At 55.3% G+C, this 25102-nt stretch overlaps 3 protein-coding genes across 4 annotated transcripts in view; 2 read left to right on the top strand and 1 right to left on the bottom strand.

The window, feature by feature from the left end:
- Nucleotides 1-8264, top strand: part of ARHGEF40 (Rho guanine nucleotide exchange factor 40) — an 18793-nt gene extending 10529 nt beyond the window's left edge. Inside the window, exons 13-24 of the mRNA XM_032417625.1 lie at nucleotides 192-367; nucleotides 864-1474; nucleotides 1596-1830; nucleotides 2169-2255; nucleotides 2805-3020; nucleotides 3708-3878; nucleotides 5091-5268; nucleotides 6039-6143; nucleotides 6371-6514; nucleotides 7020-7150; nucleotides 7554-7600; nucleotides 7853-8264. Of these exons, the coding sequence (XP_032273516.1) occupies nucleotides 192-367; nucleotides 864-1474; nucleotides 1596-1830; nucleotides 2169-2255; nucleotides 2805-3020; nucleotides 3708-3878; nucleotides 5091-5268; nucleotides 6039-6143; nucleotides 6371-6514; nucleotides 7020-7150; nucleotides 7554-7595 (2096 nt within the window). The 3' untranslated portion in view covers nucleotides 7596-7600; nucleotides 7853-8264. The remainder of the gene's footprint in view (nucleotides 1-191; nucleotides 368-863; nucleotides 1475-1595; nucleotides 1831-2168; nucleotides 2256-2804; nucleotides 3021-3707; nucleotides 3879-5090; nucleotides 5269-6038; nucleotides 6144-6370; nucleotides 6515-7019; nucleotides 7151-7553; nucleotides 7601-7852) is intronic.
- A 456-nt stretch (nucleotides 8265-8720) lies between these two features.
- Nucleotides 8721-17057, bottom strand: ZNF219 (zinc finger protein 219). 2 transcript variants are annotated; one of them, XM_032417623.1, is made up of 5 exons: nucleotides 17019-17057; nucleotides 12234-12325; nucleotides 10557-11964; nucleotides 10105-10236; nucleotides 8721-9861 (listed from the first exon to the last, which is right to left on the bottom strand). In XM_032417623.1, exons 2-5 carry the CDS (start codon nucleotides 12237-12239, stop codon nucleotides 9251-9253), a joined length of 2157 nt encoding a protein of 718 aa, XP_032273514.1. In that variant the 5' UTR covers nucleotides 12240-12325; nucleotides 17019-17057; the 3' UTR covers nucleotides 8721-9250. The 2 variants fall into 2 exon arrangements, with proteins under 2 accessions (XP_032273514.1, XP_032273515.1); XM_032417624.1 differs by lacking the exon at nucleotides 17019-17057 and adding an exon at nucleotides 16611-16676.
- Nucleotides 17058-19810: 2753 nt separating this feature from the next.
- TMEM253 (transmembrane protein 253) lies at nucleotides 19811-21640 on the top strand. The gene is made up of 6 exons (XM_032417501.1): nucleotides 19811-19918; nucleotides 20267-20377; nucleotides 20471-20527; nucleotides 20835-20945; nucleotides 21050-21196; nucleotides 21560-21640. The coding sequence occupies exons 1-6, from the start codon at nucleotides 19811-19813 to the stop codon at nucleotides 21638-21640; spliced, it is 615 nt and encodes a 204-aa protein (XP_032273392.1).
- The last annotated feature ends 3462 nt before the right edge of the window (nucleotides 21641-25102 follow it).

The following is a 25102-nucleotide window of genomic DNA, read 5'->3' as shown; positions in this document are numbered from 1 at the left end:
GGGCAGAGAGAGAACGGGGAGAGGGGCAGGGGAGAAGAGGGAGAGGGGCAGAGGGAGAAGGGGGAGAGGGGCGGGGGAGAAGGGAGAGAGGGGCAGAGGGAGAAGGGGGAGAGGGGTGGGGGAGAAGGGAGAGAGGGGCAGGGGAGAAGAGGCACAGGGTGGGAAGGAGGAGGAAACTGACTGGGGCTGAGGACCAGGTCTGAGTGCAGCCTTCTTTCTCCAGGAGCGCCTGGCCCAGGCACGGGAGGCCCTGGCCCTGGAGGAGGACACCACCTCCCAGAAGGTTCTGGATGTCTTTGAACAGCGGCTGGAGCAGGCTGAGAGTGGCCTCCATCGAGCCCTGCGGCTACAGCGCTTTTTCCAGCAGGTGTGTGCAGAGCCTCTTCCTTCCATGCCCACCCCGGCCTGCCTTCTGCCTGGGGAAGCTGATCAGGTAGTTGCTAAAAGCAGGGACTCAGGAGACCATCTCTTTTGATGCCTGGCTCTGCCACCTACTTGCTGAAGGACCTAGGACAAGTTACTAAGCTGAGCATGCCTCCATAGACACCCCCTCACAGGGCTGCTGCGAGAATGATATAGGTAGTATGTAAGGAGCACTTAGTACAGGGCCTGCCACTGATAAATTCTCTGTAAATACTGGTTCTTCTTTCATCCGGGCCCCACTGTCTCCATACCAGCTCAGAGTGACACGGGTAGGCGGTGGCACTGGGATGGGAAAGGGGGTGTTCTCAGAGGACTGAGAGGGGGCTGGGCACTGGGAAGCCGTCAGCAAAAAAAGGACAGGCGCTGCCACTGGGCAGCATGCGTGAGTGGCAGCGGACCTCACTCTTTCTCTCCGCATCCCCGCCCCCTCGGCCCGGCAGGCGCACGAATGGGTGAACGAAGGTTCTGCTCGGCTGGCAGGAGCGGGGCCCGGTAGGGAGGCCGTGCTGGCAGCCCTGGCCCTGCGGCGGGCCCCGGAGCCGAGCGCCGGCACCTTCCAGGAGATGCGGGCCCTGGCCTTGGACCTGGGCAGCCCGGCCGCCCTGCGAGAGTGGGGCCGCTGCCGGGCCCGCTGCCAAGAGCTGGAGAGGAGGATTCAGCAGCAGCTGGGAGAGGAGGCGAGTCCGCGGGGCCACCGGCGGCGGCGGGCAGACAGCGCCAGCAGCGGAGGGGCCCCCCGGGGCCCCCACAGCCCCTCGCCCAGCCTTAGCTCCCTGCTGCTCCCCAGCAGCCCTGGGCCTCGTGCAGCCCCATCCCATTGCTCCCTGGCCCCCTGTGGGGAGGACTGTGAAGAGGAGGGCCCTGACTCGGCTCCAGAAGCAGAGGGTAGGCCTCCGAGGACCGTGCTGATCCGAGGCCTGGAAGTCACCAGTACCGAGGTGGTAGACAGGACGTGCTCGCCCCGAGAACATGTGCTGCTTGGCCGGGCTGGAGGTCCAGATGGACCCTGGGGAGTAGGCACGCCCCGGATGGAGCGCAAGCGAAGCATCAGGTAAGAGCCCAGGCCAATTACTGCCCAAGAGGCAGGCCCAAGTGCCCAGCAGGAAAAGAACCCGGTGTTGTTGGGGGTCCCGTGGCCCAGCCTCCTCTGACACTCCTTGTTGCCCCTGCAGCGCCCAGCAGCGTCTGGTGTCGGAGCTGATCGCCTGTGAGCAGGAGTACGTGGCCACCTTGAGCGAGCCAGTGCCGCCCCCGGGGCCTGAGCTGACTCCTGAACTGAGGGGCACCTGGGCCGCCGCCCTAAGTACCCGGGAGAAGCTGCGCAGCTTCCATCGGACACACTTTCTCCGGGAGCTTCAGGGCTGCGCCACCCACCCCCTGCGCATTGGAGCCTGCTTCCTTCGCCATGTGAGTGACCCCTAACACTTCTTCTAGGTCCTCTCCCCTCTCACGTCTCAGCCCCATCCACCTGTATCCATTCTCAGTATCTGCTCCCCGTCCCCTCGAAAGTGTGTGGTCCGAGACTCTGGGGCCCAGGGCTGTTCTCTGGGCCCCTCTGGATCCACTCAGCCTGTGTCCCTGTCCTCAAGTGCTGCCTGGCCTTCACTCTCTGCGTGGGAGCCTGTCATTTCCCAGGCAGACTGAATGGCCTGTCTCTCCTTTGCGCTGTAATGAGGATGGGAAGGAGGAAAGAGAGAGGCTTGTCTCTCACCAGGTGATGGCTTGTCTCTTCCCCACTGGCACAGGGGGACCAGTTCAGCCTTTACGCCCAGTACGTGAAGCACCAACACAAACTGGAGAATGGTCTGGCTGCACTTGGCCCCCCAACCAAGGTAAACTTTGCTCCAACCCCCACGAGAAGGAGAGGTGCCAGGAATCCCTAAAACGCACCCAACCTCAAAGTCTCTCGGGGAAGAAAAGCTTTCCTGGATGTGTCCAATAATCTCCCCGAAGTGCCGAGGGTGGGACGAGCACTGGACTGGGAGCCAATCGAGCCTGAGTTTTTATCCTGAGGGACTTTGGGGCAAGACTCTTGGGCCTCTGTTTCTACATCTGGTAAATGGGGGCACTGTCCACTATATCTAACTCACAGAGTGCTGTGAGGATCACAAGACTTTACGTGAAAGTGACTTCAAGAGTTAAAAGCCAGAGACTATAAGGGATTATTTGTATTCCTCTCCTTCAAGATTCAGAGGCTGGTAGAATCTCTTGCAGACCTCCTATCTGCTTTCTTTCTGGGGAAAGTTCCACCTTACCTTCAGCAGTCTCTGGGCTTCCTCTACCCCCCAAAAGCCTGGAATACCATCCGCCTTCCCGACAGAGCTCAGCCCCCGCTAGCTCCAGCCCCTCCCCTCATCCCTGTCTGTCTCCTCCCCAACCAGGGCTCAGCGGAGAGTGGCCCCCCCCTGCCCCGGGCCTTGCAGCAGCCCCTGGAGCAGCTAGCTCGGTATGGGCGGCTCCTGGAGGAGCTCCTAAGGGAAGCTGGGCCTGAGCTGAGTTCTGAGCGCCAGGCTCTTGGGGCTGCCGTGCAGCTGCTCCGGGAACAGGAGGCCCGTGGCAGAGACCTGCTCGCCGTGGAGGCTGTGCGTGGCTGCGAGGTGAGGCCATGGCTCGTCACTCCAGTTCAAACTGTCCAGCCCTGTGGCTTTAGAAACCAGACTCAAAGTCAGAGGACCCAGCTCTAATTTCCAATCAGCTAGATGGCCTTGGTCAAGTCACTGAACTTCCCTGGGCCTCAGTGTCCTCATCTATAAGTAAAGAAGCTATGTCCTGCCCAACATCCCATGATCTACCTCTGCCTGTGCTTTCCTCTTCTATTCCCAGTGCTTCTCTTTCCCTATCTCCTCCGCACTTCCTCGGGCACCTCACCGCCCAACACATTCCTTATTCTCCCTTACCTAGTCTCTTTCTAACCCAGAAGGTCCAGAACAGGTGGGGAAGCTACCTCTTCTGATAGGCCTCTTTCCCCTTCGGCTCTTTGCTGATTCTCTTCCTGGGTCAGAATGGTGCTTGATCTCCAACGTCTACAGACCTCCCCATGGGAGGTAATAAACCCCACTGTGCAGGGTGCCTTCTCTCTGGAGAGGCCGGACCACGTGGCTAGGCCAGGTGTGCTGTGCATGGTGACTGGTGGACGGATTCTCGGCTGAGGCCTTCCCTGATTTCCGGACTCAGCCTGAGAACCAGTACAGTTGGCCCCTTGCCCTATAAATCCCATTTTTACTCCCCATAAAATATACCCAAAGGGCTTGAGGACCAATTATCTTTCCTTTTCCTTTCCCTAGACAGATCTGAAGGAGCAGGGTCAGCTCCTACACCGGGACCCCTTCACCGTCATCTGTGGCCGAAAGAAGTGCCTTCGGCATGTCTTTCTCTTTGAGCATCTCCTCCTGTTCAGCAAGCTCAAGGGCCCTGAGGGGGGCTCAGAGACCTTTGTTTACAAGCAGGCCTTTAAGGTACAATGCTGGGATGGAGGGATGGGGGCAGGGACGGAACAGGAAGTCATGCTCTTCTTGAGAACTCAAGATGTTCTGGAAATTCAACTCCAAACACCCAGGTTCAGAATCTGAATCATCTAAAACAGGTTTTGACCTTAATCAACTATCAGGTTAGGATGTCAGAGGTGATAGAAATTCCTGTCATTGTCATTGGGGTTTTCCTTATCATTCATGTGGGATACTCACAAGGCATTCCAAGCCAGAATCGAGGACCTTTCCCATTAAGAATATATGCTTTTTGAATTAGGGGTGGTCCCTGGGGGTGACGAGAAAGGACTCTATCTATCTGTCTGTCTGTCTATCTATCTATCTATCTATCATCTATCTATTTAATAGCTTAAGTTGATGGAAACAATGGAACCGAACACGAGAGGAGGGAGGCCTTGCTTCAGGGAAACCGCTTTGGTATCCAGATAAACATCAGTAGAGACCTACAGTCCTCAGGGCACCTGGCTGGCTCAGTTGGTTGTGTCTGAGTCTTGATCTTGGGTTGTGAGCTCGAGCCCCACGTTGGGTGTAGAGATCACTTTAAAAATAAAACCTTAAAAAAGAGAGAGAGAGAGAGACCTATAGTCCTAGATCAGGCAGTATGGCGTGATTCTAAGGGTTTCTTTCTTTCTTTTTTTTAAGATTTTATTTATGTATTTGACAGAGAGAGAGAGCACAAGCAGGGGGAGCGGCAGGCAGAGGGAGAAGCAGGGTCCCCGCTGAGCAAGGAGCTGGATGTGGGGCTCTATCCCAGGACCCCTGGATCATGACCTGAGCCAAAGGCAGACGTTTAACCGACTGAGCCACCCAGGCATCCCCTAAGGGTTTCTAAACTTTGTCTCCCTACATTCATTCCAGCTATGGGGGGAGGCGGGGGACGGGGAGTACAGTATAGAGAAAAAAGCCTAGGTTTGGAATAATGTAGACATGGATTTGAACCCTCTCTCTCTACTCAGCTATGATAAGCCCCTGGGCAAGTTGCTTCATGTCTCTGGGCATTCCCCTTCTGTAAATTATGGTTGTTATGAAGACTAAATGTAGAACACTTGGCATATGGTAGGTGTTGAGCAAACATTTACTGAACATCTACCAGATGCCAAGCTAAGTGTAGTGCTTTTCCATGTGGTACCATCTAGCCAGGCCTCACTCTGTCTTCACCCACTCTCCTCCGCTCTTTCTCAGACTGCTGACATGGGGCTAACAGAAAACATCGGGGACAGCGGACTCTGCTTTGAGTTGTGGTTCCGGCGGCGGCGTACTCGAGAAGCGTACACGCTGCAGGCAGCCTCGCCAGAGATCAAGCTCAAGTGGACCAGTTCTGTTGCCCAGCTGCTGTGGAGACAGGCAGCTCACAACAAGGGTACCAAGCAGAGCCGGGGGGAGGGGGGTGGGCTTAAGGTCCAGTTTACGGGAGGAGGTTAGTCGGAGTGTGTGGAGACCATTTGGGAAAACAGGGTGTGGGATGGAGAAGGAATGACTTAGGAGATGATTCCGGATCTGACTGGAGAGAGATTGCTGGCATAGAAATTAGTCTAAGGTATACCAAAAGGAAAGAGGAAGCTACCCATTTCAGAAAAGCAAGAGCAAATGGCAGGGCAAAAGAGGGTGAGGGAGTGCTCACTGGACCCGGGTTCCAGAATTTACTTGCTGTGTGACCTGGACTAGTGTTTCTGTGTGTTTTGTTCTGGGATTTTTTGGGGGATGGGTTTTTGTTTTTAATTCTCTGAACCCCATTCCACTCATCTGAAAAAAGGAAAGTGACAGCTTCGTGTGATAGGGACGATGAAATAAGGTGATTTTCTATCGAAGCACTTGATAAACTATAAAGGTGTGTAAAAATGAGGGCTTTGCTCTTAATGCCCAAGATAAAGGGCAGAAGGTGAGTATTAGAAGTTAGGTGGCTGGGATGCCAAATGGGCAGGATGCAACATGTAGGAGACAAGAGACAGCTGTCTGAGGAGGTAGTCAAGGCCCACCATCACCATCCAAGTTGTGACAGTTGGAGCAAGAGTAACAGGAGATACCAGATGAATGAGAAATGGCAAGGAGCAGAAGAGTCCACCATGATAGTGCTTGGAGCAAAGGGGAGGGGCGCTGAAGGAGGTTGGTAACAGGGTCTCTGTTCCCTAGAGCTCCGAGTGCAGCAGATGGTCTCCATGGGCATTGGGAATAAACCCTTCCTGGACATCAAAGCCCTTGGGGAGCGGACACTGAGTGCCTTGCTCACTGGAAGAGGTGAGGGCCACAGTGCTGGGGGGGTGGCCCCCAGGAGTCAAGACCTTGAGAGTGAGGGCATAGTGGGGAGGCATGGTGGAAAAGTGAGGAAGGGTAATGAGTGGACATGTCTTCCCAGAAATTGTGGGACTGACTGGGAGGCCCTCTGCAAGACTGAGGGTCATTTCAGAGAGCCAGGAGGGCTTTCCCACACCAGCACCCCCCCCCCCCCCCCCCCCTCTCTGCAGCCGCCCGCACCCGGGCTTCTGTGGCCGTGTCATCCTTTGAGCATGCCGGCCCTTCCCTTCCCGGCCTCTCACCGGGAGCCTGCTCCCTGCCTGCCCGCGTCGAGGAGGAGGCCTGGGATCTGGACGTCAAGCAAATTTCCCTGGGTGAGGCACCTCTCAAGGGGTGGCTCCCAACAGCTGGGTCATCGTGGTGATGTTCAGGCTGCTTGCTGCTAAGCAATTCCTTTTTCTAGCCAAGTAGCCCAGTTGCCATGACAACCATGTACAGCTTCCCCATTGCTAAAAGAGCCGTCCATCTGGTTGCTAGGATAATGCTTACAGCAGCCTGTTGCTAAGAAGCACTTCCTCTGTACCTCTCTCTCTAGCTCTCCTTGGGTTTCTATGGAAACTGCTCAGCTTCCTGTTGTACCCTCCTGGTTCACCACGGCAGTCCTTATAGTTTCCTGTCGCTTCTTCCCTGGTTTGCTCTAATGATGCTGCTGACAATTTCCTGCCTCTTGGTGGGGGGGTTCTCTTGCAACTGGATTGCTATGGTGACTCACAGCTTCCTGTTGCTATGGAGCTTTTTCTTCCCCGATGGAGCAGCTTGGTTGCTTAAGGTAATCTAGAGGGGTTCTATACCCTGCTCTCACCCTAGCTTCCCCTCCAGCCCCAGAAACACTTGACTCTTCTGGAGATGTGTCCCCAGGACCAAGAAACAGCCCCAGCCTGCAACCCCCCCACCCTGGGAGCAGCACTCCCACTCTGGCCAGTGGAGGGATCTTAGGGCTGTCCCGGCAGGTAAGTCCCTATACTAGGGCTGGCAGTGGGGTGATCTCTTCAGCCACTTTCTGAGTGGGCTATTCTCATCCAACCCACGGGGGCAGGGAGAACCAATGAGCCTGTGCTCCCAGCAAGACCACAGGTTGGATATATTGTCCAGTCTGCCTTTCTCCTCTCCCCCTAGACCTGACTGAGAGGCAGCAAGGTCAGAAGTGAAAAGGAGTCTTTAATAAGGAACACAGTGCAGGAGCGGATGGAAAGGGGGGAATGCCAACAGCATCTGGACTTGGATTAAATCAGCCAAATTGAGGAATTTGGGGGAGGAGGAGAGAGGTGAATTGGCAGGCTTGGGGGGGGGGTGGATATAGGAACGAGGACATTTCCTTGCCCTTTAAGTTCACTGCAGTTCATCTCCTTGCAGAGTCATGCCCGAGCCCTGAGTGACCCCACCACTCCTCTGTGACCTGGGTAAGTCAGTACCCCCTCTCCACTATATCCAACACGCCTAACTTCTTGCATCAACTGCCTTCCTTCCCCCAGCTGCTTGCAAGTCAGCTTCTTCCCTCTCCCGACCCATCTCCCTCTTCTCTCCTGGCTTCTAGAGAAGCTGGAGAACTTGGCTGCAGTCCCTCCTGTCAGCACATTTGGGGCCAGGATGGCAGTGGGACATAGTGGAGGACTGGAAGAGCACTGAATTCCTTCTCTCTGCTTCCTGGACAGAGAGGAGGTCGCAGGACCAGCGTGTTTCCCTGCTGCTGTCCCTAGCTCTCTCCAGCCGGGTGCCTTCCTACAGGAACCAGCGTGGCCACACTTGCTTGCCTTCGTACCCTGGAGGTGGAGAAATGATCCCTCATCCAGTCCTTCCCCATCCCGGGCCACTGCCTACTCCCAGGACACTGCTCCGTGTCGGCCCTCCCCCAACAGCCTGCGTCCTCCCCTCCGTCCGGTGCTACCCGGACTCTTCCTGAGAAGACTCATCTCTGCCAGGTCAGCTGTAGTTCTGGTGACTCCACTCTGGAGTGGCATAGGAAATGGAGCTATGCAAACCATTATGGGGGGGGGGGGGCTGCAAACTTTATACATGTAATTACTGTTGTTATAATACTATTGTTATATTAAACGTATTTACTCACACTTTGTGTCGGAAGAGCTAGAGCAGACCTCTGGGTTGAAGTGACACTGCCACCTTGAGAACTTCCCCTCACCCAACCATTAACTGGAACACAGAAAATAAAAACCAAGGCTTCAAGGCACCCAGTACCCCTTCCTGGCCCCAAACTGAGCCTGGGTGTGGGAGAATGTGCCTCCTCCACGGTGGCTCTCGGAGGCTCAGTGCACTCTGCCAAGTTCCTCCTGTCCCGCTGCACCCACTTCCGGAGGCTGAGGTGGTCACCCTCAAGCTGGATCCAGCACAGTCCAGCAGTTCTCAGGATGAGGTCCTCAGACCACAGGTGTGAGAGTCCCCTAGGCTGCTTGCTAAATGCTAATTCCTGGGCCCCACCCCCAGAGTTACTGAAGCCGAAGTCTGGGGGTAAAGCCCAAGATTTCTCATTCCTCGTTAAGCTCTTTGGGTGATCGCTAAGCGCCTGCAGAAGTATTTCCGACAAAATCTCCAAGGAGGACAGGACATAGGCAGACAGACACAGCGCCCTGTGCCTCAAGACACCTGTTTATTGGGGACACAACTCTGCGACAGGGATGACAGGAATCGTACCAAAAATAGCGACGTCTACAGGGCCCCTGAAGGGGCTAGAAGGGTACAGTGCCCCCCACCCCCACCCATTGTACAAAAATAAACTCTCACGCCTATGGACCAGCAAAGACTGGCAGAGCGGCTCCTCAACAGGGACACAACCCTCTGCCAGCCCTGGGACCCCGTTCTTTGATCCTCACCCCTGCCACTTCTAAGGCACTGTGACTCTCCCCTGGGCTGGGTGGGTAGCGCCCGCCCACCCTCCTACGCCCGCCACGCCCTCCACCCCCTCCACCTCTGGTCCGCCTGGGGCTGGGATATGGGTCCCACGCTGCCCCCTGCTGGCTGCTCTACCCAACTACCTCTAGCGCTCCCCCGCTCCCGCGGGGTGAGCTCACTAAGCTAACCGCCCCTAAGAGGGCTCCCTACCGTTCTTGTCCCCCCAGCCCCGCCTCTCCCGATCTCGACAGCCCGGGGCCCTCCTCCCCTTCCTGCGGAGGGCTGGGAGGGGTCTCTCCCGATTGTGCAGGGGCGTAGGGCGGAGACGCGTCGGCCTGGGGCGGCCTGCGGCCCCGAGCCCTGCGGCTGTGGTGCACTTGCAGGTGCAAGGCCATGAGCTCAGGGGCTCCAGTGGCGAAGGGGCAGAAGAGGCATCGGTGGAGGGCACCCCCCGGCCCAGCCTCGCCTCCCGGCCCCGCCCGCAGGGACAGGTCCAGGGGTTCGGCCTCACCGCCTCGCCCGTTGCGCAGGGTCCTCCCGGGACTGGCGGGCTTCCGACGGGACCCCGGCGCCGCGCTCGAAGGAGGCCGGGGGTTCGCCGCGCCCTCCACCCAGGTCGCAGGCTGCGAAGCCGGCTTGGCTCCCGACTGCTGTGCCTGCTGTGCCGAACCCCGCTGGGAAGGGGGTGGCGGCTCCGGGGGTGGTCCGGGGCCCGCCCCGCTCCTCTGCTCTCGGTGGTCGCGGTGCCGGTGATACTTGAGCGAGCCGGACTGGGTGCCCGCGTAGTCGCAGTGCGGACACTTGTAGGGGCGCTCGCCTGGAGAAAGGGGTGCGACAGGGTCACAGAGGCACGATCACCGCCCGCCCCCACCCGCATTTCGCTCTCTGCACAAGCGTCTCTGGACCAGAAAAACACACTGCCACCCCCACCCCGTCTCATTCAACAGAGCAGCATTCCCCCATCTCAACTGGCCAATCTGAACGCTGCGTTTCCGGTAGCTCTCTCATGTCTCTTCCCGCCCTCCAGGTCCCTCCGCACCCCAGAGGCTGCCTCCCTCACCTGTGTGCACTCGCAGGTGCACTTTAAGGTGATGCGCAGAGCGGAAAGATTTTCCACAGAAGGGGCAATCCTTTCCTGTGGCTCCCCGGCCCCCTTCAGGCCGGGTCCCTCCAACCAATAGCCCATTCTCTTCTGCAACACACACGTTAAGGGAAGTCAGAAAGGCCCTTTGCCCTAACCCTATCAGGGCCATGCGCCCCACACCCACCCCTTAGGATTGCTTCCCCTCAGGGCCCCAGAAGGAAACAGTATGTTTGAGGGAACCTGAGGGGTTGGATTTGTTGTGAGTTGTGCTATGCCCTTGAAAAGTGGCCTCCAGGAGTGAAAAAAAAAAAAAAAAACCAAGAATTAAAAGATAGGTCCTTTTTAAAGAAGAGGGGACAGGAGGGCAGTGGTGGCATCAGATGGGCCCAGAATGTGGAAACCTTGGAGGGAAAAGACCCCTTACATACCCTGCGTGGCGGTGGACCTTGCTTGGGTCCCCGCAGCAGGCGCAGAGTGCCCTGGCCCCTCGCCTGGGCGCGGGTGCAGTGAAGCCAGAGGGCCCAACGCCCTGCTGCGGGCCCAGGTCTCCTCCTCCGCCTCCACCACCTCCTCTTCCTCCTCTGGCTCTTCGGCGCGATGCCGGCGAGCCCGGGCCGGGAGAGCGGAGGGCAGTGGGCGGAAGCTTCCGAAGCTGCGGCCAGCCCCAGGCTCGGCACCCTCACCATTGGGCCGGGCCTCGCCAGCTCGCAGGCTCAGGTAGCCCAGGAGGCTCGGAGGCTCACGGCGCTCAGCGGGAGTGGGCGCCGGGGCCAAGAGGAGCGCGGGGCCCAGCGGCTCATAGGCCAGCAGGCCCAGGTCAGGAGGCTGGGGGGCCCGGGCAGCCCCGGAACCAGGCCCCGGGGCACGCAGCGGGCCCAGCTTGCTGGCGTGCACCTTCATATGGTTCTTAAGGAACCAGGGCTCCTTGAAGCAGCGGCCACACACGGGACACGCATGATCGAAGGACGCCTTGTGCTTGCGCATGTGGCCCTTCAGAAACCAGGACTGCGTAAAGCTCTGGCCACACACTTGACAGCGGAACTCCGGGGGCGCGGGGGGCTCCTCGGGAGCGGCAGGAGCGGGGGCGGGGGCTGCCTCACGTTCAGGCTCCGGCTCAGACTCTGGGACTGATCTGGGTTCAGGTTGGGGTGGAGGCTGAGGCTGGGGTGCAGCCGAGCTGGCCGCCAGGGGGCGCTCAGGAGCTCCGTGGGCCGTCAGGCTGTGATGCAGCAGCTCCTCCTCCTGGCTGGAGCCAAAACTGCACAGGCCGCACTTCCAGGGCCTGTGCAGGATGTGCAGGTGGCGTTCGCGCTCCGCCGCGGTGCGAAACTTGCCTTTGCAGAAGGGGCAACGGAAGGCGGACGACGAAGGAGCCTGGGACCGCGCCAGGCCCTCAGTGGCAGGGGTGGACTGCATGCCCCCTGAGCTTCGGGCTCTCCCCAGCCGGGCCTCGCGCAGTAGCGCGCGCTCCTCCAACTCCAGCAACAGGCGTGCGGCGGGGCTACGCGGGCGCTCGGGCTGGTGCGTGCGCAGATGCGAGCGTAGCAGGGCACGCTGCGCTGCACGGTGGCCGCAGTGCGGGCACTGGAAGGCCTGGGCGCCTGGGTGCGCCCGCAGGTGCAAAGCCAGGATAGAGTTGAAGCGGAAGCGCTTCCCGCATACAGGGCAGGGGAAGCGCCTTTCGCCTGCACGACTCTCGGACCAGCCCACCGCTCCCATCCCTGGAGACCCGGCGCTCACGCCTGGCCCGTTGGAGTAGCGCTGCAGATCCAGTTCGCCGTCGAAGGCGGGCGGCGAGGGCGCTAAGTGGCCGCCCGGGGCGCGGGGACGTGAGCCCTGTGGAGAAAGACCTGAGTAGAGCAAGGGATGGAGAAGGGACAGCTGTGGGGAAAGCAAGGGCGTGGAAGGCCAGAAGAACTCGAGGGAGGGTGGGCTGGGGCCTGGATCAGGAACACCGAGTGCCCTTCCCACTCACCTTGGGGAAGTGGGATATGAATGGGAATTGAGCTGTTGGGGCCACAGACATAACTTCTAAGAGAGGTGGGGAGGGGAAGGAGTATAATTGTTAAGTACTTGCTGGTTCAGGCCAGGGCTTCTTCACTCACCTCCATGGACCCCCTTCACATTCTTTGGTTCTGGGGAGTGCAGGGAAGAGGAGGAGGAAAAGCTGCTAGTGAAGGCAACAGGTGCTGAAGAGCTAAAGCAAGAGAGACAGGTTTGGAGGGAAAGATGAGCCCTGGTTTTCAGCAGTGGAAAGAGGCACCCCCAACCCCATACTCTTAGCAGCCCCTACTCCTGCAACCTATCCCTTCATTACCCTTCCTTGCACCCTGAGACAGGAGGGGGCTGCCGTCTTCAAAATTTGTACTCCTTGATTTGCCCAGCCCACAGGCTCCCTGATAACCCAGATGTCTTCCCCCAAATTATTCATTTTAAATGCCTAGTCCAAAACCACCACTACCATCACCACCACCACCATCACCACCACCACCATCATCATCACCACCACCACCACCCCCTGGTGGTAGAAACCATCACAGTATACCCCTCTCTCATTTAAGTTAGGCTGTGCAGCTTAATGAGCAAACGGGGTGGGCCTGCCATGCTCCCCAGTTGTCCAAGTGAGACCAGTTGCTCTCAGACCCCTAACTGACCCGCCAGCCAAACATCCTTCCACACTCCACAGTCCTTCCTTCTGCCCTTATCCTGTCTTTCTGTCTCTTCCCCCTCGTTCTCCCTCCCTCCGCCTGGATTCCTGATCCATTCATTTCCATTCATTACAGAGACTCATTCATGCATGGGAGAGAAACACCTCCCAGCAGCAGAGAGTCTGGAGACAGACAGAGGGGGAGGGGCATGAAGGGGGAGAGAGCCAGAGGGAGAGGGAATGAAGAGAGAGTTGGGGGAGGAGTGGAAGTTAAGGGGTGCTCCTGGCCTGGGGAAGGGGTTAAAAACTGCAAATACCAGATAGGATTCATCCCCGTGTTTCAAACCTTGGAGCCTGCAGTTTGATGGGGCATCTCAGCCCCTTTGTCCAGGGCTGTTCCGAGGCAGGCTTTCCTCCTCTCTGCAGGGGAGAGGCTCCCTCACACAAGAGGAGGATTACACTGGCTCTGAGCTCAAGAGGCTGGAGTGAGGGACGGGGGGCGGGGCTGGGCCATCTGCACAGATAGGGGCTCAGCACATGCTCTGAGCAGGAAAGGGTTAAAATTCTCCAGGCTGAAATTCCCTGGGCCTGGGATGTGCAGAGCTCCAGTTCTGAGGAAGGAGAAGAGCACTGAGAAGATTGGGGCGGGGGGGCTCTCCTGATTCTAAGCTGCAGAGGTTAGCATTAGGACTTAGAAGCAACCCCAGAATTAACATTCATGGAAATAGGCCTGGGGAGCCCGAGAAGTCAGCCAGCCTAGCTTACATTTAGAATTGTATCTGGTCGACACTAGATGAATGTGGGCCTAACCTATTTTTTTGCCTGAGATAGAAAGAATATTTGAGATATAAAGAACTTCCTTACAATAGGCATTGTGAAACTGAAATGGGTTACTGAGAAAGAAAAGGACTCAAGCATTACTTTGCTTAAGGATCTTTAACAGAAGAGAACTGTGCCAGGAGTCAGCACTGCTTATCAGCGAAGAGAAAAGGCTCTGGAGGTCCAAGTCTTCTTTAATTTTTGACATTTAATGAATGTGAATATGGTAAGACTCCATGAAGGGGCAGGTACCTGTTACATGTGAAATCTGGGTTAAGGGAATTTTATTAACAGGAGGTTGGTTGATTGACAAAGTGTCCTCATCCAAGGGTCACTAAACAACCTCCACCACCACGTTTAATATTTGTATTTCTGTAGCTCCAAATTAGGGCATCCACTGTCATCTTCTGGATCCTCCAAAGAAACCCCTTTCCTGAGACCAAGAGCCCAGCTAGGCTCTGTGAGTAGTGTCATGAAAGGTGAATTAAAGAGTAGGGCTGAGGAGTGCAAGGCTATTGTGGGCCCAGTCTATTAATAGCCCTGCAACCTTCAGTAAATCACTTAACCTCCCAGTTTACTCATCTGTAAAATAAGGAGGTTGGACTAATTTATATTGATGGTCCCTTCCAGCTCGAAAATTTGTGGTTCTGAGTCACAGGACTCTTCTGGACCCCAGAGAGATGTTAAAAACAAATGGTCATCCCTTCAGTACCATGGAGAGTGCAGTGGGCTACCAGAGGAGCCACTTTGGCCACCTCGGTACCATAGAAAGAGCTAGAAGTCCTAGAGGGGCCACGTTTGCCATTTTAGCACCACAGATAAAGCACTGAGAAAAGCTGGAGGATTTTTTTTAAATTCCTATCTGGGAACCACGGGGGGGGAGGGGGAGAACTGTGGTACCAGAGGGATTATTTTGGCCTTTTAGATGTCACTGAAAATAGATAAATGTAATAGAAAATAGATGTAACTAGAAGAATTTTAATTAGCTATAAGGAGTGTCCTGACAGTTACAGTTTGTACATCCTGGAATGAGTTACTGAGGCATCGTATTTGGGTCCATCACATTCTGTTGCTCTCCTGGGGATTCCCGGAACATCCTGGTGTACAGCCAATCTGGTATATTCAGAGGAAGCAGATGGTGGGGGAGGAGGGGGGAGGCTGGGAATACTGCATGGTCATAGCTGACTAACCTATGGGCACATATTCTGATTCTGAGAAGATTCTAGGGCCCCTAAAACTGCCTGTAGGACAGCAAGCAAAATACCTCACGGGAGGCTGACCTCACATATGAAGCCAGTAGAGTAGGAACAGGGCAAAGCTTCCTCCGCCAAAACAAAACAAAAACAAAAGAACTACTTTGCACATAGCATTTTCCAGGATGAAAAAAAGTGATATACAAGGAGGCCTAAATTGAAGCTGAATTCCCAAGCAGGGAAAGTTTCCCTAGAGGGTAGCCTCAAATCAACAAAACCCACTTAGACACCTTCCCAGGCCCAGTCAAGACCTCCTGAATCATCTCCACACCAAAGGAGGCCCCAGGCACCTGATCCCATGAGTGTTTTGTTTTGTTTTGTTTTCAATAGGAGAGAGCACCGACAGGGTCCAAGATCTATGAACTGGCTTGGACCCCACAGCATGCATGTATTGCCTGTGGGCAATAATCACAGAGTTTTCTAGAGTTAGGCCCTAAACACCATCCACGAGACTTGGCCAGGCAGTAGTAATGACCTACTTTCCACCCCCACCGGGAATCAGGGGTTATCTGGTCCTTCTTTGGGTCCTATAGGGATACAGAGCCAGGGATAGGGATCGGAAATCGTTCCAAAGCAACAGGCCAATTATTTTTATGTGCTAGAAAAGCTGGCGGGGAAGGGGATGTGGACCGTCAAATCTTATTGCGTTAGGGAGGGCTGGAAGGGTTGGTGAGAAGACTTAGAAATAAGGACGGGTACACAGAAGCATCTGCTGCCTGAAGGACCTCAAATATTGTCCCTCAAACCTGTGGTTCAAAAGTTTTTAGGGTCAAAGTGTAAGGGGCAAGGATTCAGGACTTCTGAGGTACAGTTGTGGCTAAGCCTCTGTCACTGGTCATTTCTAAAACTTGATGTTCTTCGCTCTGTTGAGAATCCCACACCTCTGAAGTCGGCTACCAATTATGATTAACACTGCACAAGATGAGGTAAGAAAGAAAGGGGGCTTCTTAGGTGGTCTAGAGTCAAGACCACTTTTATCACAAGCACATGTCAGTAGCTCACTTTTATGGTCTCCTCTCCATGGCCCTCTGAACCTCACTGCTCAGGGAGTTCCTCTAAACTGACCCCACATCACAGCATGTCCATCTTTTACACTGAGTTCTTGGTAAAGCCTCCTTCCCTCCATCCTCACTGTCCTGATTTGGGGGCACAGCACCTCAGTCACTGACTCCAAATGTGCAGCAGGAGACAAGAGGAAGATACACCTGCTGACCTACTGCCACCCCACCATGGTGGATCTTATTCCACAGGCATGTCCCAACTTGACCCCTCTTCTGAAAGTTCTAGAGGACCTTGATTTGGGGGAGGGGGCACGGCACCAGCCTTAAGTCCCCTTAACTGGAGCTGACCCTAGAAAGGTCAGAGTCTTAGCACCCATATGAGCCTCAGTCCTCAGATTAGGGGGTGGGGGGTGGGCAGGAGAGCCTCTGGGAAAATCTCCCTCCCAGAAGTAGGTTGGCAAGTAGGGCAGGACCTGTGATCCTGCACAAGAGATTCTTCCAGCAGCACCCCAGTCCCCTCCCGGGGAAGATAAGCTAGAAGGATGATGGGGGGCAGGGTTGGGAGATTGGGAGGCCAGGGCTCAGCTACCCCGGCCGGGAGAACAAAAGCTGAGTTGCAGCCGCCTCCGCCGCTGCCGCCGGCCGAGCTCTTTGTGACACTTTGTTTGGGACGCAGAGAGGGAAGCACCCCCCATCCTCTCCCCTCCCCCACCCCCGCTCCGGGAGAGTTTGGGTCCCTTCCCCCTCTTCTATCAGCCCTACCTGAGCCGGGGGGCGCTCATCCACTCTGGCTCCCGGCTCGGCCGCCCTGCACCCCCAGGCCCCTCGCGCCCTGCCTTCGGGCCCCTACAAAGACGTCCGCGCCCCCCCCACCCGCTGGCCTTTCCCCTTTGGTGTCCGCTTTCCCGGCTCCCCCACCTGGCCCCCCCTCCCTCGAGGCCCCCCAGCTCTCTCGGCTTCCGAGGCCGCCGCCCCCACCCCGCCCCCCCAGGAGCTCTGGGCGAAGTTTGCTTGGGGCCGAGCCGGCGCCCCTCCCCCGCCCCCGCCCCCTGCACCTGCTCCGAGCCGGGCGCGCGGAGCGGGCCCCCCCTCCGGGTGGGGGGGAGGGGGCCGGGGGCGGGGGCCGGGTAGCGGAGGGGGGGGCCGGGAGTGGGGGGAGCGGCTACTCACGAGCCCCGGGCGGGCGGCGGCGGAGCGGGCGGCGGCGGCGGCGGCGGCGGCGGGCGGCGGGCCGGCGGCGCGGGCGTCAGCGTTACGTGGGGCCGGGGGAGATGCGCCGGGCCCCGGCCCCCCCGCCCCCGGCCCGGCCCCCGCCCCCTCCCCGGTCCCCCGCCCCCGGCCCTGGCCCGCATTGTGTGCGGCGGGAGGCGGCCCGGCCATTAGCATGCGGGGGGCGGCGCGGCGGGGCTGGGAGCCGCGCGGGAGCGGGAGCGGGGCTCTGGCTCCGGGGACAGGGAGCTGGGGACCCCGGGAGCCGCGAGAGGCGGCCGCCAGGGGCGGGGTACGGGCAGTTTGGAGACGGGGGGCGCTGTCGGAGGGAGGGAGGGAGTGAGCGGGGGTGGGACGCACAGACGATTCCAACAGGAGACTGGAAGAGATTTTGAAAGGTCATCTCGTCCTTCCCCCAGCCTCCAAGCCGGACTGCCCCTCCCACCCTAAACCCGGACATACCAGGGAAGGAGTTGGCTCTGCCGCTCTTTCTGCCCCAACATGCACAGACTCGGGAAGTTCTTCCTGGGGTTTTATCTCAAAGCCTCTCCCTTACAATTTCTGTCTCTCTTTTTGGGGAGGAGGAGGAGGGGCGATAATAGAGATAGTTAATGTCTGCCGTATAAGAAACATTATTAAAGTTACTCTTCGGTCCTTTCTGTTCTTGATAAACAAATCCTACTCCTTCCTCTCAAATTCTCTTTTCCATTCCCTAAGTCACTTTAATGGCTCTTCAATACAACAAATATTTACTAATTGCTTACCGAGTACCAGGCACTATGCTTAGCACTGTGGGGGATGAGCAGATGAGGGGCTTGTAGTACCCTCCCATGAGCAGATTGTAATCTAGACAGGGGCTACAAATTTGTAAGTAGTATACTCAGATTTAATCAATATTGACGGAATGCCTGTTCACTTATTTAATAGTATAGAATCCTTGCAATAACATTCTGAAATATAATCAGTCTGCATTTACAGGTAAGGAAAATGAAGCTAAAGAGTCTCTTTCCACTGGCCTACCAGCTCAGGGATCCTCAGAGCAAGCCGAACATTTCACATTCTGCCAGGCCACGGCCACCAAATAAAATTAATGCACATGGGGACTGAGGCAGGAGTAGACACACAACTTCTCCAGATCCCTTTAAATGTGATTCCCACTCCCCAGGAAAGAAGAGTGGACACAGTGCTCCAATGAGTGTTGGCCCAGCACGAAGCAGGACAGAAGGGTCTTACAAAGGACCACTTGCCTCCCAGGACCCTGCCTGTCAGTACTAACTCCCAGAAGTCTTCTGGCTCAGTCTTCTAATGCCTTCAGTAATAATAATGATAATAGTCACTAACAATTATTGAGCACTTAAGTGCTAGGTACCGGGCTGAGCTAGTTCATTGCATTTTCTCTTTTAATACTCAAGGCAACCCCTTGAGTATTGTATTGAGATCAGTATTATTAACTTCCTTTTATAGATAAGGAAACAGAGAGATTAAGCAACTTGCCCTAGGTCACCCCGGTAGATCTTGGATTTGAACATAGGTCTGGTTTTCTCCAGATCTCGGGCTCTGCACCTTTCCTATGTTTGATCCATAGTGTATATATTCGGGCCAAGCTGGTTCTGCTTCTTACTGTAGAAACAGATGTCCCCAGCTTAGCTTCTGAATAAGCCTTTAATATATGGGCATCAGGCACATCAGTGTGACCTCACTGCACCACCGATGGTTATTAAGTGCCCACCGTGAGTCCAACAACCCCTCACAGTCATATTATTAGCCCCCTTTTTATCACTCAGTTTGAACAAACTGAGGTTCAAATAGGTAGAATAATGTATCCAAGGTCACACAGCTGGGAAAGTGACAGAACTGAGATTCTAGTCCAAGTCAGCCTGACTGCAAGGCAACCTGTATCTCTCAAAAATATCCTTTGGTGCAGTAGTGTCCTTCCCAAGACTGACCATTTGAGGACTATTTTCTATACATATCTTGCTGCAAGTTAACACCATAACATTAAAAAATCCCCACTCTAAATAGGGATCCCCATCTACTTCGTGTCCAATCCAGAGTAAATCCTTCAAGAAAGGAAGAAGAGAGGAGAAACTGTCCAGAAGTGAGAGACAGGAAGCCAGGGGAATTAAACCTTGCCTGGTCTTGAGACAACACTGCAAGTGGTAATGACAGGGGACCAATTCAGACAGTAACATGGGATTTCCCTAGGGAACAGCAGGTAATCTGAGGTGGAAGCAAAAAAAGGAGAAAGATTAGACGGAAATGGGGGGAAACTGGGACCCCAGGGTGGTAGTGTCCATTGGGATGAGGCGAGCAATCAGAAGAGGACCCCGGATGGGCAGAGAGGGCGGCAACGGGAAAGAGGGACAGAGCAAGGCAGGGCTGGGCGGTCTTGTGGAATGAACTGAGGCTGGTGTCTACCCATGGCCACTCCCTGGATCCTTAGGCTCTCAGTGGGGACCTTTGCCCCACCACACCCGGCCCTGACAGCCTGTCTCTGCCAAAACAAGTTTGTCGTCGTCTGCTCTGAGCTACCGGACCCTGCCAGGAGCTCCAGGCTCAGCTGGGTCCCATCCCTTTGGAGTAGCACCTTCAGACTAGGTAGGTCTGAGGCCCTGAGCCTCAACTCCCTGGATTTTGGAAGTGGGCAAAGGGACAGCGGAAAGAGCTGTTTCTGCATGTCCTATCTCCTGATAGGTGCCATGATGCATTTCTCCCAGCCTAGGAAGCACTGAACTCCAGTGAGCAAGGGAGCCATGGAGGAGAAAGCTGCTCAGTGGGAGCAGAAGAGACCCAAGCTTCGTCTGGAAAAGCTACAGCACTGGGCAAGGCACAAGCAGAGTGGGCACCTCTTGGTGCTGGCGGTGAGGCCAGGCTGCCCCACCCCAACCTTCAGCATGTCCAATTGCACCCCAATTCAATTCTATCTGTGTTTAGGGAGCACCTACCCCGTGCCTGAAACTGTGCTAGCCTCTGAGTGGGAGGAGGGTGGAGAAAGCATAGAATAATGAAGCAAGACCCTTAATCCCCAATTAGCTTCCATCGTGTGGGGAAAACACATAGGTAAGTAACCAAACTTGGACATGAGACAGAAAAATTAAATAATATCCCATTCCCTCACTTGCCCTTGGTTGACTACTTTCTGCCAACGTGCATTCCTCCCAATTGCTGATCTCTGTATCCCCTTCCACTACCCTGTGTCCGGCCTCCAGGTGAGTCAGCTATGGCTGGCAGTGGGCGTGGTGCCCTTTGCAGTCTCCGTTGCCTGCCTGAACTCTGCTTGTCACATGGCCACAGCACTGCCACTTGGGCCTGGAGCATTGGTAAGACCCACCACAAGGAAGGGTGGAAGGAAGGTCCTGGAGGCCCCTCCTTAATGGGGCCAGAGCTCAACATTTGCCTTTCTCACCATTCAGGGTCTCCTCACTGGGATTGTCACCCTTGAGCTGCGCAGAGCACCCCGCCTCTGGAAGGTAGGAGGGGAAGAGAATGCAGCACTGTTCTCCCACCACCACCCCCCCCACACACGCATGCACACACGTCCACGCACACAAACCAATCAGCCCAGGAAGTGACTAAATGTTAACTAATCCTTCCAGCTCTCTGCCCCTGACTGGACTCAAAAACTGAGGAGGGAAAGCAAGAAATTAGAGGGCTCATGGCCCTGTTTGGAGGTGGAGGAATAGGAGCTGAGTTTTGTTTTGGGGCTAGGCTGCAGGTGGGGCTTGGGGTGGCAATGAGTCCCCTAGGCTGGGCAGGGCTGAACTGGCTCACTGGCAGGTGCAGGCCATGATGATACTCAACATCTTCAGTCTGATCTTGGGCTTTATCGTGGTGGTGGTCGAGGTGATGAAGACAGCTTTGGGGCCTGCCCCAGCTGCCCCCTCCCAGGTATGGGTGAATAAAGGAGAAGGTGGGAGGATGAGGAGATGAAGAGGGAAAGGGGCAGGGGCAAACAGGTTCCCTGTAGCATCCTCAGCCCTGTCTACCCGCAGCTGGCTGGCTTGCTGGTGGTGGAGCTCAGCACTGAGGCCTTCACCCTAGGGGGAGTGCTGGTCTCCGCATACTCGCTATTCCTGCTGAGCCAGAGGAAGCCAGGATGCTGCAGGAGCCAGAGTCTGCACTACCAGGAGCTGGAGGAGGTATTCAGGGCATGGAGGAAAGTATGGAGCAGTGAGCTAGCAGCTGATTTTTTTACTGGCTATTGTGGTCAGTGGCACTTAAGAGAAAATAATGGGATTAGTGGGGGCGGAGGGAGAGAAGGGGTCGTAGCCGGAAACTGGTTTTCTGGTTTTAGACATTTCTTCCCTAGCGTTGAGTAAGAGGGAACTGGGTATCTAAATGGCTGAGACTAAAAATGCGGGAGAGCATTAGGAAGCTGCCTAAATATCGGATGAACTATGGGAACAAGAAAAAATGGAAGAAAAGGAGGAAGTTGTTTCTGTCTGGGATTCCTCCTTTCTCACCCCTACAGTTTGCTCCCCTCACAACTGTCTGGCTTTTAGGGTCTCTCTGAGTTGGAGGAAGTTGCTGCCTTGGAGAATGGTCCCACAGTGGCTAGCACAGCAAATGCAACAAATGAGTGAGCTGGCAAGCGGAGGCAGACAAGTCCTGCTCCACTAACCCGGCAGGAGCGTTCTCCAAACCCTTCTGGCCCCCACTCCACAGAACTCAGAAGCTAGATGGAGTCCTCTGAGACCTACATGAAGTCCGGAGGAGCGCCTTCAGTTTTCATGCAGACTAGGCCCCTTGCTCTTCCCTTCCCCGCTACCCCTAGCTATACCTGAACCGGAGTCTTCCCTCGCCTCATTGCCCTGGAAAGCTGCCCTCCTGCAGGACATCCTTAAACCAACTTTCAGCTGTACCCCCTTCCTCCCTTCCATCCTTCCCCTCCCTACCCGTCGCCTCCCCATACAGCTTCACATCTGCCTCATCTCACTTATTTCTCTTCTTTCCACCTTTCGCAAGCCCATCCACTCCAAGCCCGGGGTCCCGTACAAGCCCATTCTCGGCAATCAATTCACGGGTGCTTTAGTTTTTTCTCCCTTCGATCCGGTTCCTTTCTACTCTAGCGAAGACTACAAGTCCCGGGCTGCCCCCGCTGCCCCGTGGCCTGATGGGAAATAAAGAGCCTTCCCTCCGGGATGGGGGCGCTGTGCATCGGCTGAGTGACGCGAGGCGCTGGAAGTCGGGGCCTAGCCGAGAGTTTCCTCGGACGCGACCACTGGCCCCGCGTGCGGGGAGGCGCCAGGCGGGTTGTCCTGCGCGGGGGCGCCGCCGCCCCACCCACGGCAACTGAGAGCTGACTGTGGGGCCACGGGCCTCCCTCTGGCAGCTTCGGGGACGGGCAGGGGCTGGGGGCTGGCCCTCGGCAGGGCTGGGTTTCCCAAATGCTGTCGCCGCGCCCCCCCCCAACCCACAGAGCCCAAATCCAAAGTCCTGAGACTTGGAGCGCGCGCGAGAAAGGGGTTGGAGATGATGAGTCAGAAGCCCGGGGCCCTTCTCGTCCCCCTCCCTCGGGGCCCAGGTGCCGGACGAGGACAGGCTCGCTGGGCAGACGGGTGGACGGGGCAGGAAGAGGAGGGGACGCGGCGACCCGAGCTAAGACTTTCCCGCCTCTTGCGAGCACGCCGGTGTAACGAGCCCGCGTTGCCGCCACCCTTTCTCTCCAAGGCGGGAGCGGGACTGCGCAGGCTCAGCCTCTCGGCTGCCCCGCCGACCTTTGATCCCGGCTGCCGTCTGGTCCTGAAGCTCTGGTTGGGCTCAACCCCCACTGTTTATGACCTTTGCACGTGTGCAAAGATGACAAGCTCGAGTGGGCTTGCGAAAAGCCCAGGAAAACTGGGAGACCCAGTAGCACCAGCCGGGCAGCTTACTAGCCGCTAGAGAAACTAGAAATTGACCACAGCTGCAGTACTAAGAGAACTCACCCCAAATTCACATAGTGCCCGGGATGGGTGTGCGCCTCACACTCATTTTTGTTCCCACTTGAGAAGGCTTCTTTCCCTAGAGAATGCTGCTTCTCCGGACTTAGCCAAGCCCAGGCATCAGTGAGGAAAGAGCGCAGCCTGGCTGCCTTGCCCTGACATTGCAGTGGTGCCCGCGGGAGAGCTCCTGTTTGTGACACCTTGGGAGTGGTAATAGTCGCCCTATGACAAAGTTGTGTGAGTACTAGTGGGTGGAGACAGTTGTGGAATTAGACTCTTGAATGGAGAAAACAAGATCTGGGCCTCCCCCTTCTCCTCCCAGTCTAACTGCCGGAGGAATAATGCAGAGCTTCTGTGTGCAAGACTCGGAAAATAATTTTCTTCAAAGTGAGAAGATGGTGGTGGATAAGGAAATGGGGGTAAAAAAAAATCAACAATTCACCCTGTCTTCTAGATAGGATCAACAGCTTTTAGTGATATGATCAGAAATCTAAGAATTGCATTCTAGTTCTTGGAGTTCAGTGACCCTACAAATGAACCTTATCAGTCAGGTTAGGTTAGGCTATGCTTTGGTAACAATGCCCAAATCTTTTTTTTTTTTTCCCCCTTAAGTAAGCTCTGTGACCCACATGGGGATTGAACCCACAACTCTGAGATTAAGAGTCACATGCTCTACCTACTAAGCCAGCCAGGCCCCCCAACAATGCCCAAATCTTAATGGCTTTAAACCACACATGTTGGTTTCAGCAGTACATGTCTAGTCTGGCAGTGGGCTTTGCTCATTATAAGTTACTCAGGAACCCAAGCTGATGGAGCTCCACCATTTTGAGATCCTACCTAAGTCACCATGAGGCTTAGAGTCCCCACCCCCCACTCCTGTGTGAAGTAAGCATGAATTGTTCATGAGCTCTTCCATGCTTCTGCCTCAACAGAACACATAGCACTTTCATTGGCCAAAGCAAGTCATATAGCCACACCCAACTTCAGGACCGCTAGAAGGGCAATCTTTTCAAATGACTAGAAGAAGGGAAGCAGAAATATTAAAAGAAAAAATGTTAATCATTTGTGGTGATTCTTGAAAAGTTTAGTAATTGGAACTCATCTTTTCCAGCAGTTATGCCCATATCTACCTCTTCGGTTTTCCCTGAACCACTAAATGCAGTTGTTAATAGAAACTTTTCCAGGGGCACCTGGGTGGCTCCGTTGGTTAAGGGTATGCTTTTGGCTCAGGTCATGATCCCAGGGTCCTGCGATGGAATCGCGCGTCAGGCTCCCTGCTTGGTGGGGAGTCTGCTTCTCCCTCTCCCTCTGCCCCTCCCCCTGCTCATGTGCTTGTTCTCTCTCTCACTCTCTCTCAAATAAATAAATAAATGAAGTCTTAAAAAAAAGAAACTTTTCCTTAAAAAATAATAGGACTAGGAGTTGGGAAATTCAGATTCTGGTTTTGTTGTGTAGGTTTGGGCAAGTCAGCCTCCCTGAAGTAGATTTTGCTTACATGGAGATTATAATCATAGTATTTATCCTCTCTACTTTACTGGAGTACCCGGCTAAAATAAAATCATACATGGGAAAATACTTTGAAACTCTAAGGCCACTTCAGAAGTTGAAAATAAATTGCTTACAGAAATGAGGAGTAGTGTAAATGAGTGAAACAGATTGGGTGTGATGTAACAGGGACTGGTGGGAACTGTGGGAAGCTAGAGCGCACACATTCTACTTCAAGACTTTACCCCCACTCAACTCCACCCAGTTATTGCCATGTGGGACTGTGGGCCTGGTATTGGCATAGTTCCAATTTTCCTAGACAAGTCAGAAATTCTGACTTTTTAATTATTTATTTTTAAATTTTATTCATTTGAGAGACAGCATGAGCTGGGCGATGGGGGGAGGGGGGAGTGGAGAGGGGCAGAGGGAGAGGGAAAAGAGAATTCCGCACCGAGCAGGGAGTCCCATGTGGCTCAGTCCCAGGACCCTGAGACCATAATCTGAGCTGAAGGCAGACACCTAACTGACTGAGCCACTCAGGGACCTCAGAAATTCTGACTTTTTAAATGTGAACTCTTCTGATTTTAAAATGTTGAGAACAAATTTTTCTTTTCTTTTTTTTTTTTTTAAAGATTT

Source organism: Phoca vitulina, unplaced genomic scaffold (assembly GCF_004348235.1).
Source record: "Phoca vitulina isolate PV1807 unplaced genomic scaffold, GSC_HSeal_1.0 scaffold20, whole genome shotgun sequence".
Classification (NCBI taxonomy): domain Eukaryota; kingdom Metazoa; phylum Chordata; class Mammalia; order Carnivora; family Phocidae; genus Phoca; species Phoca vitulina.
This window is presented reverse-complemented; position numbering and strand designations above follow the sequence as displayed.

What these genes read in the sequence shown, in the direction of transcription:
- ZNF219 (XM_032417623.1), bottom strand. An exon ending in AAGGTCCACCGCCACGCAGG is followed by an intron (nt 10,237 to 10,556) that starts GTATGTAAGGGG and finishes TGTGTGTTGCAG; the next exon opens with AAGAGAATGGGCTATTGGTT. An exon ending in GCACCTGCGAGTGCACACAG is followed by an intron (nt 9,862 to 10,104) that starts GTGAGGGAGGCA and finishes CCCTTTCTCCAG; the next exon opens with GCGAGCGCCCCTACAAGTGT.
- TMEM253 (XM_032417501.1), top strand. Translation starts at nt 19,811, where the DNA reads ATGGAGGAGAAAGCTGCTCAGTGGGAGCAGAAGAGACCCAAGCTTCGT. An exon ending in CACTTGGGCCTGGAGCATTG is followed by an intron (nt 20,378 to 20,470) that starts GTAAGACCCACC and finishes CTCACCATTCAG; the next exon opens with GGTCTCCTCACTGGGATTGT. An exon ending in CCCCAGCTGCCCCCTCCCAG is followed by an intron (nt 20,946 to 21,049) that starts GTATGGGTGAAT and finishes GTCTACCCGCAG; the next exon opens with CTGGCTGGCTTGCTGGTGGT.